The sequence below is a fragment of the Ascidia mentula genome, chromosome 4 (assembly GCF_947561715.1).
Source record: "Ascidia mentula chromosome 4, kaAscMent1.1, whole genome shotgun sequence".
Taxonomy (NCBI): domain Eukaryota; kingdom Metazoa; phylum Chordata; class Ascidiacea; order Phlebobranchia; family Ascidiidae; genus Ascidia; species Ascidia mentula.
The window spans coordinates 161,020-180,694 of NC_138569.1; the positions used below are offsets into that span (position 1 = coordinate 161,020).

Here is a 19,675-nt window from a genome sequence, read left to right on the forward strand (position 1 = left end):
AGCTGATTCTACGCCCATACTTAGGGTTACTATAGGTCAAACTGTTTTTCACCTTACATTACAATGCACGACACCAGCTTGTCACACAAATACTGTTTCACTAAATTCAAAACAGCTTTACCATCACCCATTTTTTGAGTTTATTTTGAAACTGTATTTATATTTAGTAAACAGTTTACAAAATTAGAAAAAAAATATGCAAATGGGTGAATAGAAGTGGTGGGGTTCATCTGGTTCGTGCAAAAACCGGTTTTTGGAATTTAACGACCTTCGCGAACCGGTTGTTAACAAGCTTATGCCTATGTTTACTTCAAGCTTGGTATTCCCACATGCTGCTAGTTAGAGAAACGGATGCTAAAAATATTTGAATCCCACCACTGGTACCAAAACACCCAACATAAAAGATTGATACGAGCACAAGTTTGTTGATAGACAAAAGGCAGATACAAAAAAATTGCATATATGATGTTATAGCATAGGTTAATCACGAAAATCATGCTGCATCATACAAGTTTTCCACATTGTGCAGATTAAACCAAGTCTTTTAAACAAGAATTTTGAAGACATACTGAAGAATACGTGCACATAGCTTCAGTGATTGAGATTAAAGATTAGATTTGGATGGAAAACGTGACAAGGCAAAATGTTTTACATCGTAGGATGGTTGTTTAAACATTGAAAGTTCTCCAAGAATTTTTCCCACAACCGGGGAGAGTTTGAATCCATGACCTAGAAAATTTCACAGTAATAAGAAAATCGTAATTTCATTCTGCCAACAATCAATTGGTCAATAAATCAAAAATCATTTATGGATGCTTTCATCACCCTCAAGAAATACACAAAAACATAGAGGGTTTAAACAAAATACCTGAAAAACCGGTACCGATAACAATGTTTTCGTGTCCGGGTAAGTTATCAATGATAAAATCCCTGTCAGGCGTCATCTAAACAAAAATATTATTTCAAATTAAAACAGGCATGCAACTTTACCTTGGTGCCAAACAAAAACCTTGCTGTTTTATTTGTACATACTGAATAAATGCATGTTTCAACGAATGCTGGAACAGGAATGAGGCCTGGATAACAGTTCTTCACAATTTCTGTCAAAGTTTCCATGTTCTTTGTTTTCTCCAGTTTAATATTTTTGCTCAAATTTTGTCGATTTTTATTCTCAACCTCAACCCCCTGATGCAAACAAACCTAGAGAAACAAAACGTCATTCCACACCACACAATAAACATTTCATCTGAAAAAAATGTCACAAAATTTAACTCTTTGATCTATGTTAGATCATATAAGTTAAAATGAGGCAAATTTACATTTTGTTTAGTCCATCCCAGTTTACCTTCATTAATCCTGGGTACTCCATGATAGGTGTTGAATAAACCTTCATGGTGTCGGAGAAAACAATGTAAGTTGATGGGAAATTATCAATGGAGTAGATTTCTGGATGCCTTGCTCTCCAAAAAACAACATCAACTTCCAACGGCTGTTGGCAAGATAAAAAAAATTTAAATCTAAAGCTCAAAAACGTTTGTGGCATCACAGGGCTCAAACTTACACAAGCCTTCCATAAAACTAGAAATATTGTGAAATTACATGTGAACAAATGTAGTCAGGCTAAATGCAATGGGTAAGTTTCACAAATATTAATGTTTACTTAATGTCTAGGGCAAAATACACTTAAAGTGAATGATCCTAAACAGGTCTTGTTAAAATAACATCATTGATTGTAAACAATCAAACTTATTTAATAAACTTATTAAATTGAACTTAAGTTGACTTTGATTATTCGTGTAGGGCACTCACACACTCTGTACATTTACCTTAACTGGAAGGGTCACACCATGTTTGGAAACAATCTTGTTGATCCACGATCCACAATTTAGAACAACAGACACGCTCTCATACATTCCTTTATTTGTGTGGATTTTAACCAACTTTTTGGAAACAGGCTCAACATCCAACACTTCTTCATTGTCTTGAATTTTTCCACCCAAATGCAGAAGTGATTTCTTAATAATTGTAACTTAGTAAGTGGAACGCTGGTGAGCCATATTAAAAGGCCAGTTTTAAAGGGGTGTCATTTATTTTTAGTAACATAACTTGAAGAAATACAAGCTGGAATATATTCAGGCAAGAGTGGGAATAAATCTTCCATGAAAGGTTAACACTCATAAATGTTCAGTGATTCCCGAAATACAGAAGAAATTTGGATGTCGCGATACTCAGCAACGAACCAACAACAACATCCAATACTGACAAAAACCCTATTTCAGCTGATTTAACAAATACAAAAAAGTTTGACTTCACCATAATAAACTCACAGCGCAAGCACATGGCTTAAAGTTTCATCGGGACAAAATCAACATCCAGCAAAATTACAACTGAAGTAATGGGAGCTGCAGCACCCAAGTTGGAGACCACTGGTTTAATTAATGGGCTATTTTGTTCTATATTACCACAGCGTACCTACCTTCAGTGCAATTAAACAAGCATTGGCTTTTAACACTCCCCCAGATAAATCCAAAATACCATTAAATCCATTTGGAGAAAACCCTGGAAATTGTCTTCTTATCTCATGAAATGTCAGTTCTTTGTACTCGACACCAATATTTTCAAGAACATTAATTTTTCGTTGATTGTTTTTTGCTGTGTCTATATATTGACAAGGTCTAAAATATCAAGCAAGTTGTGCTACATAAAATTGGTCTGCATCGAAACACTTGAAAGTTGCAAAATTAAGAGCAATAAATCCACGTCCACTCACACTAACAGTTGTTGGCAGGATTCCTTCTCCAGTTGATTCCACTTCAGAGTGGATTCTGGCATCAAATCTCCGTGTTGTTTCGTTGTATATGCAGAGCGGAAAATTCTTGAATAGCCTTGAGAACTTCCATACTTGTGGCCAATCTTAAACTAACAAGAATTATCTGCTACAATTTGTCATCTTTTCGATTTGTTTACAAACCTGTTCAAGTAGTAGAACTGATTTATTTTGTTCTGCTAAGTGGCAAGCAGTCCACAGACCAATAATCCCTGCACCGCATACAACAACATCATATGGCATTTCCTACTCACAATACTTAGCACCTTCACACAGAATAAAACTAAATGTAACATCCAATGAAAATGGAGCTGACAAATTGAACTGATTGGTATTTGTGGTAAATAAACATGGAATTGCAACATGGAGGAATGTAAGAATGCAAGGTTGATGGAGGAAATTATAAATTGAAAAATAAAAACAACAGCAACATGTGCTTCTAAAGTATTGGACGGCAAACATGACAACTGTGATGTATTGTATGCAGAAATAATGTCGGAAAGTGTGTGATTGCGATATACTGGATCACAATGCAAGAATCCAACTGTCAGATGAATATTCCACTAAGCTTTTTGTTAAGAAAAAAACTACAAATCCTTTGATTAAAACTGAATTTAAAAATAACTGACGTATATTGTAAGTTAAACTATGAGGAAATTGTACACAGAACAACTGTATTGCAACAATACACCAATTATCAACATGACAGAAAGATCAAAGAACAGATTTCTTGATAAATCTAGAAATTGAAAAATGGTGGATTGGAAATGATGGATGTTTGTTCAGTGCAAGATTCCCAAGGATTTCACCAACCACTGGAGACAGCTTAAAACCATGACCTGGAAATTATGATTCAAGAAATTTTAAGCTTTTTAATAGTTTTGCATACCAACATTTATGTGGGCAACTATGGTACAGAACAATATTATGTACAAAAAACACAAAGCAAAATATATATTAATATCTTTTACCTGAAAATCCAGCCCCGATGATGATATTTTTGTACACTGGGTGGCGATCAAGAATAAAGTCCCTATCAGGGGTCATCTGAAAACATTTAAAAACTCACATTCTGTCCACCCATGTGTGACATCATAGGATGCCCCTTGTGACTTACAGAATAAATACAGCTTTCAACAATAGCAGGTTTAGGGTTAAGGCCAGGAAAATATTTTGCAACAAATTTCTTGAGCTCCTTTTGAATTTTTTCCTTTTCGTTCAACATTTCCCCGTTCAAAGCATCTCTCCTTTCTGCGTTTATTTCCACACCTGAATGGCAGCAAACCTGTGATGAAAAATTAAATATATTTCATCAGGTTTGCGAATATTTAGCTGTATGAAATGCCTTGTTAAAAGTAAAATACAAACTTTCATTAGGCCAGGGTATTCGAGGATTGGTGTGGAATATCCTTCCATCTCCTGGTGAATGATGATACATGGGAAACCATTCAATGCTTTGTAAATGTCCGGTGACTTCGCCTTCCAGTAGGAAACGTCAACACGTTCAGACTGAAAATAAAGTTGTTTTTTTTCAAAGAATTCTACATTTAGGTAAAGTTGGGATTACTGCTCGTCAGAACTTGTAGTTGATTGGGTAACAGTTGATGTTGTGGGAAGATTAGCACAGGACATTAATCACACAATTGATTGCACATATATATATATATATATATTTAATTTTTTTTTGCAACTGCTAGTTGCTTATATTTTGCTGAAACGTTCTGAGTCCCCAAAGGTCTTTCAAGTCGTCATCATATAAACTGTACCCAAGTAACATATACAGCTTCATTGATCAAAACATAACCTCCAGGAAAAAACTAAACCAGAGGTTTGCGTTATAACAAACAAACCTTACCCTTATAGGAAGAATTGTTTGCAGGGAGCGAAGCAAATCATTAGCCCATGAGCCACAAGTTAATACAAGTGACTTTGCTGAGTATGTGTCTTTGTTTGTGAGAACTTTTACCAAACCTTCGTTCACGGGGTCAATAGAAATCACTTTCTCACAATCTTTGAATGTTCCTTCCTTCTCAACGAATACTTTCTGAAACAGAAATTCTGCATAAATACTTTTTCCAAAGTTTAATGTTGAAATGAAAATTGTCTTAAAAAATAAAAAGACAGAAATATGAACTCAATAAAAAATATTTCCAACCTTCAAAGCAAACAGGCAATGTTTAGCTTTCAAAACTCCCGCAGTTGATTCAACCAGTCCATTTAATCCATTGCTTGCCAGACCAGGAAACTTTGCATCAATTTGGGATGGGGTTAGACATTTGTGGGGGACATTTCTGCTTTGAAGGTTGTCCAGGGTATCGTGCATTTCAGCCTCACTTGACATAGACAATAACCCACAATTTCTAAAGTACAAAAATTAAATTGCAACAAGGTCAAAAGTCATCTTTACTGAAACATTTAAAGTTACAACATCTGGATGTTCTTAACTTTAGACCCTACATATGATTTGTAAAATTTTCTCCAAACACAAAATTTCACATTTTTGGTTGAACAAAAATTCCCACTGTTGCAGAGAAGATGAATTAAAACTCACACAAATAACTTAGTGTCCGACTTCTGCTCGAGCTTTTCCCACTTCCTAAAAGCTTCTGGCATCATATTTGCATGCTGGGAAGTTGCATAACTATGACGGGTTATACGGGAATCACCATGTGAGCTCCCTCTAGTGTGCGGCCATGGAAACTTAAGAAATATTTGTGTTTTTAAATAGTTTATAGTTATGTGTCATGGTTGATTACATCATGGTATGAGATTAGTTAAAAATTAATACCAAATTTTATTTTTATGAATCGAAATTTTTTTAGAAATTGAATATTTTCCAGACAGACCTGCTCAAGAAGAAGAACTTTTTTTCCTTTTTCCACCAAATAATTTGCAGTCCACAATCCCTGCACTCCCGCACCACAAACAATTACATCGTACAACATCATATTTTATAAAAATATATCCTGAAACATACATTGTCCCAATTACAAATACCTTACATAAAATATGCAAAACTAAATTGCTGGTAGAACTAATTGCATAAAATATGAACATACAACTGACACCATGCACAACAAACAACATTAAGCAATGTAGGATTCCATATGCCTGAAGCTGCAAATAACAAATAAGTGGTTTGAATACATTTTGCATGACGATAAAAATTGTAATTTTATTATTTAAAATAATTAATGTGGAAAAGTTGGTTCTCCAACCAAGCTCAAAAGTTCAATTGCAACATAGTTTTCTGCAAACTAATCAAATTCCAAGTTGTCCACTATTTTGCACAAATTAAACAGAAAATCTTGAAAGAGTAAATTTGGCCACAGGATAATGAGGCTTTTCATTAAGAGCTAATGAACACAAAATATCTCCAACCACCGGAGATAATTTAAATCCATGCCCTGAAATAAACAAAACATCATGTTTCAAAAATAAAAGTAAACAACAAAATTACATCTATAACATGGCATTCCATAAATAGCCTAGACTCCACCTACATTGTAACAGATACACATGACCAGTTAACTTTCTAGTTGCTACAAATACCTGAGAATCCTGCAGCAATGACAATATTTTTGTGGTTTGGGTGGAAATCGAGGACATAGTCTTCGTCGGGAGTTGCCTGGCAAACAAACTTCTTACTTTCTCAGTCAAACACAAATACAATGTTTACCATCTGCATGCAGGGCTCAACAACCACTGGTTCGGGAGCAAGGTTTGTGAAATGATTTTGCACAAGATCCTTAATCAGCTGACTCTTTCCACCACCATACACAAGAGGATCTTTGATATCTGAATCAGGGTCTACTTCTATACCAACGCCATGGTAACATACCTGGAAATTATTCACAAATTCAGGACATTTAGTAATTTTTGCCAAGTTTTTATTATTTAAATTCATCTACACACGTTAACACAACTCAAAAAAACTTGCACACTAGTTTACCATATTCTTGTACATTTACGTGGTAACAGCTGGCAATGTGAATAACTAAACTGCAAATGTGGAATTGAATAAAAACTTTTATGTTAACCTTTATGAGGCCGGGATACTCTAAGATGGGGATGCTATAAAAATGATCACCATCCTCATTCTCAAGAATAGTAATGGGGAATCCATTTTCCTGTTTATATAATTCTGGATTTGTTGCTTTCCAATACACACTGTATATTCTTGTTATCTACAAAATGTAATTATGTGATTATTTTTAAGAAAAGTCATTTCAGCATATTAAAAAATACATAACCAAAGAATTAAAAAAAAAAAAAAATTAAGAACAAATACTTTCACAAACCTTTGCAGGAATTTTTACACCAAGAGGTTCCAAAACTTTATTTGCCCATGGTCCACAAGCGACTACAACACTCCCACATCTGTATGTTTCCTTCGTTGATGTAATTTTCACATTGCTACCATCAAGTGGTTGAATTTGGACAACTTTTTCAGAATCTCTCAAAACCCCTCCCTCACTTTTGAATAATTCCTACAGAAAATTTAATTTTTTAGGTGAATTGACAAATTATTCTAAAAAATTCTTTTAAATCTTTTATTTCAATTTATTTGTGTCGTGTGACAGAGAAAAGTTTTCCTCGTTCTCACTTACATTACCTGCACAGTATGAAGACATTCATCCGCTCTCAGTATTCCAGCACAATTTTCAACAACAGCATTTAGTTTGGGAGAGCAAAGTCCAGGATATTTTCCTTCAATGTCAACATTCTTAACAAACTCGTGGCACACTGAGGTGGAATTTAAGTTGTCAGAAATTTTTTTAAGTCCGTCATCAGGGAAAATGCTGATCAACTCAGAATCACTAAAAAATGCAACAAAGGTTTTTGTAAATCTTGGCCATAAAGAAGAAGAAAAGTTAACACACAGATTGCAAAACACTTGCAAAAACAAAATACAATAAACTGACTTTTAATTCAAATATGCCTCAGGTCATCAGACTTTCTCCAGTAAAACAATATTCTTGGTCGTTCCTTCCGACTAAATTATGTTTATCCTTTTAAGGCCTTGTGAATCCAAACAGTATATGTTACAGAGTTAGCATTGCATGGAGTCACACATAGAATTAGAAAAAAACTAGAATAAGAAAACGCCAGACTGCAAGCACAGGCAGCCCACAGCAGAGGAAACAATTTACGCTATTTCATGTTCACATGGGAAACAGGATTTCCTCATCAATTTAGCTTCATAATTTTAAGTTCAAACTCACACTAGAAGAGACTTGTTAGTTTTTCTTTCAAGTTCCTTCCACATTCTGAAAGCTTCTGGCATCATTTGAACGTAACATTGTGATTGATATGAGTTTAGAATAATCCTGGACTTTCCTGTGGAACATCCATTCCTGTGCGGCAATCCAAACTATGGGACAAAACAACCAACTTAAGGATTTCTTTGGCACAAATCTATATGTGCTGCAGTGTTGAAAGAATCTCTTTCAGAAATTGATGCCATGAAAGCAGGGCCAGCCAAACATACAAAAAAACATACAAAAATACGCAAATGTTGAAACAATTGTCAAATAATTGTGGAAACCACAACAACACCAGTGCACACTTATCTCACCTGTTCTAAAAGCAAAACTTTTCGTTTTCTTAATGCAAGTTGCAATGCTGTCCACGACCCCTCAATGCCTGCACCAACAATAATGACATCATAGTAGTTAGCGTCCATTCCTCTCCAAGTTACGAACAAGATGCGTTCGTGCCGTGCATACGCAATTGATGATTGACTGTCAAGTTGTTTGCACAGACACATTTGCACTGTTCACACGCACATAGCTTTCGGCTCAAGCTAAATAAACAAAAGCTATTTTTCACTAAAAACTGGTCGTTTTTGCCCTGCCAATGTATGAACCGTAACGTAGCGGAAACGTGCACTATTCCGATAGAAAGTCCAACCGCAAACGTTAGCGCTCAAAGCATTGAGTACTAATCGGCATAGGGTAAATTTTGACAAACAACAACCAATTACCGGAGTGTTTTCCTCTGTCTTGCAGTGTTTGTTGTGGTTTCGTAGTTCGTAGAAACAGCCTTGTTGAAAGGGTTTTTCGATATCCCATCTTCTCGTAATGTGTTGAAACTTTATGATCTGTTCCACAACCTCTCGACATTCAATTATTTTACTTTCAACACGCATGGAAATATCCCAATCACGTGTTCATTTATTTTCGGGACATTGCAGGCAAGCTGGATTAAAGGCACTTTTTTTCTGATACGTAAGAAAATGAATCCGGCGAGATTCGAACTCACGACCATGCGCACAGCGAGACATGTTTTGCAAACTAAGCTTCGGAGGCTCAACGCTTGAGTGGACAAGCTGTGGTCGAGTTACAACGATGGATCGAGCAATAGACATCCTTTTCTGCAAACTTGTAGCTTTTAAATTGATTCTTGAATAATCTTCACTGAAACAACGTCTGATTTCAATGGCGGAGATTGCGCTTACTGTGCAAAGTGCACGAACGTTTAGGTCGCAAGTAATGCGCTTGCATCGTTACCATGGTACGAAGCCCATTTCTTTGGTAAAGGTTGTTTACGATGACGTCATTTTCCACTGCAGCGCTGCTCTTCTCATCACGTGGTTTCATGGAATGACACAACTTCCTGGGGAATCACCTATTGCGAATTTATAAATTTTAACGTTTATCAAGGACACACTTGCGGTATGACCTGATATATGTTAGTTGGCCTATGTATATTAACCACACTGTCAGGTACACGGGCTGAACGTCATAAATGACAAATATCTAAATAAATTCGTTTTTTGATAAATATTTTTTCTTTTTCAACACTTCTAATCAGTTGTGGCATCAGAATTTTTGAGAATAATTCTTTCATAAGCATACATAGAACCAGTAACATGGCCGCAATGTTTAACAACTTTCAACCGAAGAACTGTAATTAAATCTGTCCACGAAAAAGATAAAGTTGTTTTTCACATTTCTTTGCACAAAAACAAACCGATGGCAACGTATCTTTTTCTGTCTCAAAAACTTTATCTATTGTAGCATACGTTGAAATGTCGTATTTTGATCAAGCCAGGAATATACAATACATTTCATAACTAGGAATATACAATATTCAAAACGACTTCTCCTCAGGAGCAACCAAACATGCTCGTGGTTCATAGAATAGGCCTATAATGTATTTTTCATACAATGATCAGCTGTGGTTGTCGCTGGCTTCGAATGCGCGCATTCATTTTTGTATTCTTTACGCGTAAACATCCGGGTTATCTACTCACTAACTTCGCACAAACGAATGCAACCAATCTAGACCGCACAGTGGGGAAAATGATTGATTTATTAAACGAACGAATTCAAGCGTTTTCTCCAACTAGCGTCAATTCCATTTCGTTACGTTTTTCCTTCCCCCGTAACACTGCAGTCTTAAATAATCTAAACAAGAAAGTTTTCGTTACATTTGTGAAAAATGTTGTGAGCGACAAAAAAACATCACATTGGAACTTAAAATAAAATTAATTCACCCAAAATCTTCCACCAATTTTAACACAATAAATATTTCAAAATTTTTGTCACGAACTAAAAAAATGGAATTCATTTTACTGATAAACTTGCCTACAGAAAAGTTGAACAGATTGTATGGAATCGTCATTCCCGGGTATAGGGTAGGTTATCAGGGAAGGATTGACGTTGCTATCCACAAGTCCAACTGTTGCCATACTCATCTTAGCGGCTTCTGCCACAGCCTCGTGGGGTTTCCCCAACCGATCAACCAATGAGAGGAACACACAAACATCCGGCAACCGAACTTCAGATGCGTAAGTGTGGAACTTTGAGGTGAAACAGAGTTAAAAAACTTAAAATGCAACCCAAAAACTTTAACACAAGTTTTGGAACAAAAGATTTTTAACAGAGGGTTTGGACTTATCTATACTCTTTGTTAAAGTGTGGGTGTTGTGTTTGTTGGGCCTAATACTGATAATGAGCACAGGAAATATAAATTGAAAACCTTTTTGTAAAATTGTAAAACAAATGACATATTTTTTAGTTTAAAAAAGTCTTTGTTGTCCACAAAGACATCAGTATATTTTCATGATGTGAACTCTCATCTGAAGGTTTGGGGAAAACAATTTATGGAAGATCTATTATTATTCATGCAAAAACAGTAAACATTTAAACCATATACTCACCACATTAGAAGCATTGGTGAAAATTCCTCGATGCCAGAACCTGGTTTGAGCGTATTCCCCACATTCCTTTGCCATTACTTCAACATTATGACCATGGATCGGCGAACGACAAATAAACAGAATAATCCCTTTACGGAAAGCCATGTGGGCAAGAAAGTTAAGAGCTTTTTTTGTGTGTATCAGGGTTTTGTCCAAGTCAAAAACATCTACATCCATTCGACAACCAAACAAGAATTCCTTCATATTTCTGCAAACAGATTATTTAATATCCCACAGTAAACTCCAGAAGAATGATTTATGCTGTAACCTTGCTAGTCGGTCAACTTTCAGCATAAATTTTACATGTAAGAGAAAAGCTGTAAGATTTGGCAACGATTTTAACAAGTTTCAAACTTACTCGTTCCTGGATCCAAGCTTGTGTCCGTAATGAACTCGCGCCTTGAATAAATCTTCCACTGTGACAAGATCATTTAGACCAAAAAAATCTTCATGCTCCAGTGATTTTTTGTATAATTCCTTTAGTTTCCTTGGATCAAAGTCTCTGTGTGTTTCAGGTTTTTTATCTGTCGGTTCCAATTCTATTACGCTCTCAAAACTGGCAGGTTGGCTGAAACATCGAGCAAGTTTTTGGGAAAAGTTGGCGGTTCCAGCAGCAACATGTTGGAAATTGGGTTTTTGTGTTATTTTCTTCCACAACATCAAGTTGGGGCAGAACCGAATGCATTGTTTCATTGCAAACAAGATTTACATCAAGACCCTATGACATGACTTTCCTGAAAGAAACACACAATTTATTCTAACAGTAAGAAACAAAAACTGCACAGCGATAATGAAACACTCCGTGTCTGCGATTGCTTATAACAAAGAGTAAATATATTGATTCTCCTTAGTCTGCACAATGGATGTGTTGTGTGCTGTGATCAATATTTCAAAGTAATTCCATTAAAAATTCTGAAAACAAATTAATCTTTTGCCAGTAATTGGAAAAGGCTTTTTCTGCTACACTGGTGTCATCATCTCGCGTTCTTTCCGTCACCGATAACTTGAAGTCCGTGAACTTTTTCTGGTATCAAAAGTCACCCTTCAAGTTGTTTAACAAGTGCATCTCTGTCCCGTAAAGCTTTCCATGCATATTCTTTCTCTTTTTTCATTAAAGTTCTTTTCTTTTGCCGAGCTGCTATCACCCTTCTGTAGTGTTCCATCACCTGCGAAAAATAAACACAAAATATCATTTCAAGTTGAAATTTGGCAAACAACCTGTGTTGATGGGAAATAGCTGTGATTGTAACTGAGATCAGTGGCGCAACTAGCGGAATTTAAAGTGGACAGGCAACGACCACCGATATCATTTGTTTCAACTAAAACGACGCTTAAATAGGTCAAAACGTAAAAATAATAGTTCCATTGTGAGCCAGAAATTACATTTTTATGGAACAGTTCCATTATTAGAGGTATTGTTTTGTAACAATTACACTTTAGCACGCTTGAGCATATTTTCTCGCATGTCGTTCTTTCGACGTGTCTATATAGGTTACTATAGTATACTCTGCTTGACCAACTTTCGCGTCAGTTTCTTCTGTAACTACAACAGTTAGCCTCAATAACAATGTCTTGTCCACCGAAGAAAATGAGAAAAATTACGTCATTTTTTGTGGTGACGTATGGAGTAAATCCTTAGTAACAATCGAAAGATTACCGCCGTTTAGTAAATGCGAATATGATTTGGCGCTCAAAGGGACCTGGCATGCCGACAAACCAGTCCCCCTAGTTGCGCCCCTGACTGAGATAATTGTATTTAGATGGATTTGAAACAAAAACATGCAAACTTCCGTTTTGGGACTTCAGGTAAGTGTTAGTTTGGTGCAAACAAATGTGTAAACAGCTCTTTTCCTGCTAAAGTTGCCAACATCTGGTATAATTATAGAAGTGCACAGTTTGAAAATTATGTAACAACCAGCTGCGAAGTTGAGCAGAAACAAATCCTCCAAGCAAAGACTCATCAAATTTCAAGAATAGTTGGTTTGTGAGTTTGATCAGGAAATGAAGGAGTTGATTCTCACCTCCGTGTTTAGGGAATTGATTTTCGTCCTCGTCTCTTCTTTTTTAAACTCCTCCTGTGCAACTTGGAGGAGTTGTTTGAGGACTTCACGATTCCGAGTGCTCACAGCTTTCAGTTCCTGCTGACTCCTCATCAATTCATTCAAAACTTCATCCTCTTTTTTCGAATCTGATGTGTCAGGTTGTAATATACCTAGGTGCAAAATGGTGGATTTAAAATAGATTTTGGATGTCCAGACAGGGGTTTCCTTGCAAAAAGCAGGAATCAGGCAATGTCGAAAGGTGTCTGTTCTTATCCTAGAGTTCATGTAACAATTTTTAATATTAACTGATTAAGATCAAAAAGTGATACAAGTGCAAAATATCATATAAGTAACAATGTCGCATAACTAGGTGTTAAATTGGAGAAAGTATTCAACATGAATGTCCAACCCTGTTCTATCAACTCCACTCTTATCCTGGACTCCAGCTTGTAAGCATGGGAGAGAGACTTGGATAATTTGATGTTGTTTGAGGAAAATTTAACCAAGCTGGTTGTCAGGGGGTTTCCGTTGTTCCCATGCTTTGCTGTATAGTTTCATAAGCTTGTCACTTAAACTTGGACCATGTTACAAACTACACACATATGTACGTTATCACTGTGAGGCCACAAGCAATTATTAAAAACAACATCATTGTTAATACTGTTCCCTTAGTTTTTTCCGAATCTAGCCCTCTGGTTGGCATTGTTTACTAATCAGCGACACCAATCTCCTATTTAGTATTAAGAATTCAATGAAACTAGCAGAAGTTTCGAATTGAGTCAGCTGATTTATTAGTAAAAAATCGTCTTCGCCTGAACTGGCATCCTCAGTTTCTGCAAATTCGAATTTGCAAATAAAACACAGAAAGCTATACGGTAAATAAACCCAAGAATAAAATAAATTAAAATGAAATATAATAAAACATAATAAAACTGCTAAAGTTAAAAAGCAAGAAACCCTGTACTGCTGCCTTCCCTATGCACTACACTGCAATGGAAGGCGTTCAGACTTCAGAGGCGCAAAGATAAGCCGAATGACGTAACACGCAACGCAACGCTACACCACCTGCAGCACGAACGTGCATAAAGAGAAAGAATTGAAAAGCCAAGCAAGAATTGTTTACAAACGACCGCCATCTTTGGGAAATATCCTGACCAACTACCGGCAACTGGCATTGCAAACAGACTGCAGCAGGACTGCGGGGAGTTACGCTTGCAGACGGTGCGCAATGTGCGGACACCATGGCAACCATAAATCCATGGTCATTGAAACCACCAATTTAACGACAAACACAGGCAAAGAATACCAACTAACGCAACACCTAACCTGTGCAAGTTATGGCATTTACGTTGCAACGTGCCAAATCTGCCATGAACAGTACGTTGGTCAGACAAAAAATAAATTCTCAAAACGATGGACGCAACATAGGTCAGATTGGAATATGACAACATGCAAAACGGGGAGTACCGACAAGACGGCCCTGCGCCACCATTACTCAAGTGCACACCCCTCGTCAAGTCAACACCAGCCCATTGAAAGCTGTTTTACAGTGACATTTGTTGAACAACCGATGGTCAACAGGCTGGATGTTTGCGAAGCCAAATGGTTAAACCTTACGCAGGCCTCAATAAACATTCAAAAAATGATCATTCCCAGAATTAGGTGAATTATATCTTGTTGACGGTTTATTGATGTGTCCCACGGTTGCAACGCATTTCTGTTCATTGGTTTTTATCATCGCCCTTTCTATGTCCTTATGTGTTGTGTTTACGGCGTACGTTCGTGCTGCAGGTGGTGTAGCGTTGCGTTGCGTGTCACGTCATTCGGCTTATCTTTGCGCCTCTGAAGTCTGAACGCCTTCCATTGCAGTGTAGTGCATAGGGAAGGCAGCAGTACAGGGTTTCTTGCTTTTTAACTTTAGCAGTTTTATTATGTTTTATTATATTTCATTTTAATTTATTTTATTCTTGGGTTTATTTACCGTATAGCTTTCTGTGTTTTATTTGCAAATTCGAATTTGCAGAAACTGAGGATGCCAGTTCAGGCGAAATCGATTTTTTACTAATAAATCAGCTGACTCAATTCGAAACTTCTGCTAGTTTCATTGAATTCTCAACATCATTGTTTATTTTTATTTAACTAAGACTGTTTCTTAATTTTAAACAAAACAGAAACAATTATTTATTTCAGCATAACAATATGTAAAAAATTCACCTGGATCGGTCATAGTGGCTGCCTGGTCTGGTGCAACCATAATATTTTCTTCAACAAATGCAGATATGAGCTTTTGTGTTAAAGACCCAAAGGGGCACGGATCAGAAATTTCCCTGTGACACAACATAATGTTTGTGCAACACTGTGACACAACAATAATGTTTGTGCAACACTGTGACACAACATAATGTTTTGTGCAACACTGTGACACAACAATAATGTTTGTGCAAAGAACAAATTATCTGACATTTCAACACACTGTGACATCACAATTACCTCAAAACTTGCGCGAACAACACCCGATACATAATATGGTTGTATAAAAAACTACACTGGGATTATATTCAACATGAATCTGACCCTTTTAACTACCAGGGGACATATGCATTACACACAGCTTACATCATATCTGAGGCTTTCTTCAGAATCCCTTCAACACTTGCATCCTGTTTCTCAAAACTCTTCCCAATCGCTCGACTTCCTTCGCTCTTCTCCTCTCGCATATCCTCTAGCGCCCACCGCTGGCTGAAATGAACACCAAGCTCTGGAATCTGAATAGAAAAAGTTTTTTTATCTTAGCAAGTTTAAAACTCTAAGTATAAAGTAAAATGACAGTTGAAGAGTGCAGCATTATTTTTGCCATCTGACCTTAAAATAATCGTCATCGTCAGTAACACAAGCTTTGTACAATTTCTCCAGAGTTTGTACATTTGCTGATGTGATCGGAGAACAATACGACTCAATCGACTGCCAGAACCTGTTGGGTGTCTCATTCACGGGGACTCTGGAAGTTTGGGTGGTGTTTGAGTCATCCAACATCTCATAGTCAACAAATTTGGGCTGGAATTGAACAGGAATGTCAACATGAGACAAAACAAGCCTTCTCCATCCCAGGATAAAAAATATTTCAGCAACAAATTTGTTTCCACTTCATTACAAAAACCTACCACAGTGGTTTTTATTTTAGTTCTTCCACTTGAACCACTAGATGTCGCTCCAGGGAAGTACTTGGGATGAGCAGGTGAGTCGGATGACTTTAACTTTTTATTCGGTCTCTCCTCAGAAAGTTTTAATCTCTTCAGGTTTTTCTCCCCCTTGATAAAAAACTTATTCCAACTGTAATCTTGCAACAAACCAATCTGCTCGTGCTGTTTATTTTATTTGGAGAGTTGTAAAATGAAATTAACCTGAGTTACTTTTGGCAACTTATGTAACAAAGAAAACTAAAAATAGGTTGTGGTACAAAAAATAGGTACAATATTTTTAACAAAAGGAGTATATTTGTTGTTTTTCACCCGAAGAACGTCAGTTTCATAATTCATTATGCAATAAATCCAAAGTTGTTTGTTTAAAAAACAGATTTTTGAGCAAAATACTTATGGACACAAATTTTATCAATACTTTTTTGTCTTTTTTTCCTTCTTGTCCATCACTTAGAACTTGAATTTCCTCAGTAAGTTGTCTCATTCTTCTTGTGGCCGCAACAAGCAAGGTTTCAAGATCCATTTGAAGATTATCTATTTCATCCAGCTGGATTCCTTCATCTCCACGACGATTAATAACTGAAACAGTTTTGCAACTTTATTGTTAATTTTTGCCGTAGGATTTTTTATGAAGCTTTATTCGAGTGAAAATCCTAATGAAATTTTAAATGTTAAACGATTGATAATATCTCACTGTTGGTGTAAGTTGGGCAGTGCCTTGCATGGTCAACTGGAGTAAGATCAGGAAAGTTGAGTCCTTCTTTCATATCTGCCATCTTAACATTTCTAATATTACAACTGAAAGAGTATTACATAATTTATCTAAAGTTCTAAACTGCACATGAAAACTTCCACCACCAAGGTTAATATATAGGTCCGAATAAACCAAAATTACCAGAATTATCAACAAAATCACATCTATTTAGTCCTTTTTGTGTGAGCCAGTTTATCTCTTCGCTTTTTGACATGTTTTGGTGTTTTGTCCATTCTTCTTTCTCGATTTTCTTCCTTAACTTGTTTCTTGTGCTTCTTCCTCTCCTCCTTTGTCATCGTTCTTGTTGAGATTGCCTGGGTGTTTGTTTTGATTTTCTCCATTGATTTGTGATCCTGCATTTCTGATTCATCTTCACTACTTTCAGGATCCGACACTTCACCTTCGAGGATGTCAGGTATTTCTCTGGCACCAGATAAACTTGCGTTTAATCCCGTAATGGTTTGATACAAAACCTCACTCTTCCCAACCTTGGCCTCCTTCACATCTTTTTCAAAGTGTTTGACCTCATCTAACCTTTGAGGAATGAAACTCTTCTCAAAAATTGCGTCATCGTTATCTTCCTTTCCTTGATTATGTGCTTGAGAAGCGATATCCATTGCTTTCTGCAAGTAACTGTCTATATTTGTGTCGTTGATAGTGACGTCCGTCACAAAATTAAACAATCCACGCAAGTTCATGGAAGGAACGCCCTTCCGTCTGAAATAATCATTAACATTGCTGCAGTCTTTCCGAAGAAAGTCGAGTGCCCTTGGATGGTCGTGCTCCACTGACTGTGATACATCAATTACAACTAGGTGGCCTTCATGGTATAGAAGGTTGAACTCGCTCAAATCACCATGGACGAGACGACAGTCATTATAGATTTGTCGAACCATTAACACAGCCTCCAGATACAACTCCCTGTATTTTGAATAGGACAAGACTGTGTCTTTCAGTAGAGGCGCTGGCCAACCATCATTTCCAATAAACCCCATGACAAGAACATGGCCCCTAAGCAAGTAAGGTGTGGGGCAGTTAACTCCGCAATTAAACATCCTCGTTAGATTCCTGGTTTCCTTTTCAGCCCAAGTAGCCACCATCTTTCTCGGATTTCCTTTGCAATAACCCCGCCTGAAGCGAAACTCCCCACTGACATATCGATCTCTATCCTTAAAAGTCAGTATTGAGGTCTTGTATATTTTCACAGCCCTGTGATCTCCAGCAGAAGTAGTGGCGTGATAAACATTAGCTTCCTTTCCAGTGCTTATCACTCCATTTATTTCACTGATTACATTCCGACTCAACATCTTAAACAAAATAATTCTGGTCCGTGGGTCCAGCACCTGTTCAATGGTTGCTCGGTCAGATTTGTCACGGACTCGATTACCCGATGCATTCTTCCTCTTATCCATCACACTTTGATGGGACAACTCATAATTGTCCAGCTTTATTTTGTTTTCAAACTTTGAAAGAGCTTTGCTATTGGGTTGGAACCTGCTGTTACTTTCATTGTTTAATATTTCATCTTCCAAAATATCCAGTTCATCCTCATGAAATTCATCGGATTCTATAACTTTTTCTACAATTTGATTATTGTCTACCACTTTAAAAGACTCAGTGTTGACTGAAAAACCACAATCACGACAATCACCTTCATCTTCTTCTGCATCATCAAACTGCCCAGGAACAATTATATCCATTTTAATAACACAAGGTTTTTTTTCCTAAACCTTGTCTAAAATAAAAACAATGACAGTAGTAGACATATATGTACAATAAAATCAAAATTCATGTCAAAAGTAGTTTTGTTGTTCACAACAATTATCTCAAGTTGCAAAGAATTTCAGAACAACACTTTCTATGTAAAACTTAACCCGAAACGAACAACACGCTCACAATTTACCAAATGTTTTTTGGGTCAAGTTATGTTCTGTCAGATCATTGCATTCCCGGTCGCGGTCCCATCATCATTACCGGACCACCCATCATTGGGGGGCCCATCGGACGCATTGGCATCATCTGCGGCCCACCCATCATAGGACCTCGCATCATTGGCCCACCCATTGGCATTGGACCCATGGGACCATTTGGACCCATCATAGGTGGGGGAATGGCTGCACCAGGACCAAAAGGATTATTTGCGATTTTGCCTTTTTGAAAAGCTTGGGTTGTTTTGTCGATGAGTTCTTGAGCTTGTTCTTCCATCCATGTTTGATAATAAGTTCTCACGTTTTCTTTGTGTTTCCTCCCAGAGCAGTGGGTTTTCCTCACCGAAGGCGAGTCGTGTGTGAGGTACGTATCACAATAGTCACAAAAGTACTTGGGCATTCTACTGTTATTGTTTTTCACGATTTTGCACTGGTTCAGTGTCTATAGAGGGAAGATGCAATTCTGTGTAGCAAAAACGTTGAGTGAATCACAAAAGCAAAGTGACAAATCAAAAGAAAGACTGTCAATTTTCAAACTCGGCAATCTTGAACACTAACTTCAAAATAAATATTAAGCCACTACTTCACAAAAACATGTTAATTTGTTTCTTCTGTAATTACTTCTCTGCATCTTCAATTAAACGAAACCAAACTACACTGGAATCGGCGCATGCGGCAATATTACGAAGGATGAGATGTATGCCAATAAATATGTCCTAGC

General features: G+C 36.9%; 6 protein-coding genes across 8 annotated transcripts; all 6 read right to left on the reverse strand.

Annotated features, from left to right (window-relative positions):
- Positions 1-116: 116 nt before the first annotated feature.
- On the reverse strand, positions 117-3,110 carry LOC145897206 (peroxisomal sarcosine oxidase-like). 2 transcript variants are annotated; one of them, XM_082985400.1, is made up of 8 exons: positions 2,972-3,110; positions 2,771-2,919; positions 2,477-2,675; positions 1,827-2,015; positions 1,346-1,489; positions 1,033-1,200; positions 869-944; positions 117-729 (listed from the first exon to the last, which is right to left on the reverse strand). In XM_082985400.1, the coding sequence occupies exons 1-8, from the start codon at positions 3,068-3,070 to the stop codon at positions 605-607; spliced, it is 1,149 nt and encodes a 382-aa protein (XP_082841526.1). In that variant the 5' UTR covers positions 3,071-3,110; the 3' UTR covers positions 117-604. The 2 variants fall into 2 exon arrangements, 1 of the variants encoding a protein (XP_082841526.1); XR_014402370.1 differs by having other exon boundaries at positions 681-729; positions 1,010-1,200.
- Positions 3,111-3,529: 419 nt separating this feature from the next.
- Positions 3,530-9,203, reverse strand: LOC145899813 (uncharacterized). Its single transcript, XM_082988728.1, has 17 exons — positions 8,814-9,203; positions 8,406-8,633; positions 8,053-8,201; positions 7,443-7,647; positions 7,129-7,317; positions 6,868-7,014; positions 6,507-6,668; positions 6,380-6,455; positions 6,128-6,234; positions 5,674-5,775; positions 5,379-5,527; positions 4,983-5,187; positions 4,683-4,871; positions 4,196-4,336; positions 3,945-4,112; positions 3,799-3,874; positions 3,530-3,666 (listed from the first exon to the last, which is right to left on the reverse strand). Exons 2-17 carry the CDS (start codon positions 8,595-8,597, stop codon positions 3,542-3,544), a joined length of 2,382 nt encoding a protein of 793 aa, XP_082844854.1. The 5' UTR covers positions 8,598-8,633; positions 8,814-9,203; the 3' UTR covers positions 3,530-3,541.
- A 793-nt stretch (positions 9,204-9,996) lies between these two features.
- LOC145897613 (small ribosomal subunit protein uS2m-like) lies at positions 9,997-11,743 on the reverse strand. The gene is made up of 4 exons (XM_082985978.1): positions 11,392-11,743; positions 10,995-11,241; positions 10,420-10,634; positions 9,997-10,239 (listed from the first exon to the last, which is right to left on the reverse strand). Exons 1-4 carry the CDS (start codon positions 11,724-11,726, stop codon positions 10,161-10,163), a joined length of 876 nt encoding a protein of 291 aa, XP_082842104.1. The 5' UTR covers positions 11,727-11,743; the 3' UTR covers positions 9,997-10,160.
- A 324-nt stretch (positions 11,744-12,067) lies between these two features.
- On the reverse strand, positions 12,068-17,171 carry LOC145897612 (transcriptional adapter 3-B-like). Of its 2 annotated transcripts, none has more exons than XM_082985976.1 (9): positions 16,967-17,171; positions 16,691-16,851; positions 16,237-16,383; positions 15,938-16,129; positions 15,692-15,840; positions 15,290-15,402; positions 13,485-13,619; positions 13,055-13,245; positions 12,068-12,199 (listed from the first exon to the last, which is right to left on the reverse strand). In XM_082985976.1, exons 1-9 carry the CDS (start codon positions 17,046-17,048, stop codon positions 12,071-12,073), a joined length of 1,299 nt encoding a protein of 432 aa, XP_082842102.1. In that variant the 5' UTR covers positions 17,049-17,171; the 3' UTR covers positions 12,068-12,070. The 2 variants fall into 2 exon arrangements, with proteins under 2 accessions (XP_082842102.1, XP_082842101.1); XM_082985975.1 differs by having other exon boundaries at positions 16,237-16,395.
- On the reverse strand, positions 17,048-18,764 carry LOC145897611 (serine/threonine-protein kinase RIO1-like). Its single transcript, XM_082985974.1, has 2 exons — positions 18,678-18,764; positions 17,048-18,623 (listed from the first exon to the last, which is right to left on the reverse strand). Exons 1-2 carry the CDS (start codon positions 18,724-18,726, stop codon positions 17,191-17,193), a joined length of 1,482 nt encoding a protein of 493 aa, XP_082842100.1. The 5' UTR covers positions 18,727-18,764; the 3' UTR covers positions 17,048-17,190.
- On the reverse strand, positions 18,712-19,437 carry LOC145897614 (U1 small nuclear ribonucleoprotein C-like). The gene has a single exon (XM_082985979.1). The coding sequence runs from the start codon at positions 19,352-19,354 to the stop codon at positions 18,965-18,967; it is 390 nt and encodes a 129-aa protein (XP_082842105.1). The 5' UTR covers positions 19,355-19,437; the 3' UTR covers positions 18,712-18,964.
- Positions 19,438-19,675: the final 238 nt, after the last annotated feature.

What these genes read in the sequence shown, in the direction of transcription:
- LOC145899813 (XM_082988728.1), bottom strand. Translation starts at nt 8,597, where the DNA reads ATGTGTCTGTGCAAACAACTTGACAGTCAATCATCAATTGCGTATGCA. An exon ending in AAGTTTTGCTTTTAGAACAG is followed by an intron (nt 8,202 to 8,405) that starts GTGAGATAAGTG and finishes TTTGTCCCATAG; the next exon opens with TTTGGATTGCCGCACAGGAA. An exon ending in AATACCCTGGCCTAATGAAA is followed by an intron (nt 4,113 to 4,195) that starts GTTTGTATTTTA and finishes TTTTCATCACAG; the next exon opens with GTTTGCTGCCATTCAGGTGT.
- LOC145897614 (XM_082985979.1), bottom strand. Translation starts at nt 19,354, where the DNA reads ATGCCCAAGTACTTTTGTGACTATTGTGATACGTACCTCACACACGAC.
- LOC145897611 (XM_082985974.1), bottom strand. Translation starts at nt 18,726, where the DNA reads ATGGATATAATTGTTCCTGGGCAGTTTGATGATGCAGAAGAAGATGAA. An exon ending in TGATGCAGAAGAAGATGAAG is followed by an intron (nt 18,624 to 18,677) that starts GTGATTGTCGTG and finishes TTAAAGTGGTAG; the next exon opens with ACAATAATCAAATTGTAGAA.
- LOC145897206 (XM_082985400.1), bottom strand. Translation starts at nt 3,070, where the DNA reads ATGCCATATGATGTTGTTGTATGCGGTGCAGGGATTATTGGTCTGTGG. An exon ending in AGTACCCAGGATTAATGAAG is followed by an intron (nt 1,201 to 1,345) that starts GTAAACTGGGAT and finishes TTGTTTCTCTAG; the next exon opens with GTTTGTTTGCATCAGGGGGT. An exon ending in TTGAAACATGCATTTATTCA is followed by an intron (nt 945 to 1,032) that starts GTATGTACAAAT and finishes ATTTTTGTTTAG; the next exon opens with ATGACGCCTGACAGGGATTT.
- LOC145897612 (XM_082985975.1), bottom strand. Translation starts at nt 17,048, where the DNA reads ATGGCAGATATGAAAGAAGGACTCAACTTTCCTGATCTTACTCCAGTT. An exon ending in AGTGGAGTTGATAGAACAGG is followed by an intron (nt 13,246 to 13,484) that starts GTTGGACATTCA and finishes TTTTGCACCTAG; the next exon opens with GTATATTACAACCTGACACA. An exon ending in TCAATTCCCTAAACACGGAG is followed by an intron (nt 12,200 to 13,054) that starts GTGAGAATCAAC and finishes TATTTTTCGCAG; the next exon opens with GTGATGGAACACTACAGAAG.
- LOC145897613 (XM_082985978.1), bottom strand. Translation starts at nt 11,726, where the DNA reads ATGAAACAATGCATTCGGTTCTGCCCCAACTTGATGTTGTGGAAGAAA. An exon ending in AAGCTTGGATCCAGGAACGA is followed by an intron (nt 11,242 to 11,391) that starts GTAAGTTTGAAA and finishes ATCTGTTTGCAG; the next exon opens with AAATATGAAGGAATTCTTGT. An exon ending in TCACCAATGCTTCTAATGTG is followed by an intron (nt 10,635 to 10,994) that starts GTGAGTATATGG and finishes TTCACCTCAAAG; the next exon opens with TTCCACACTTACGCATCTGA.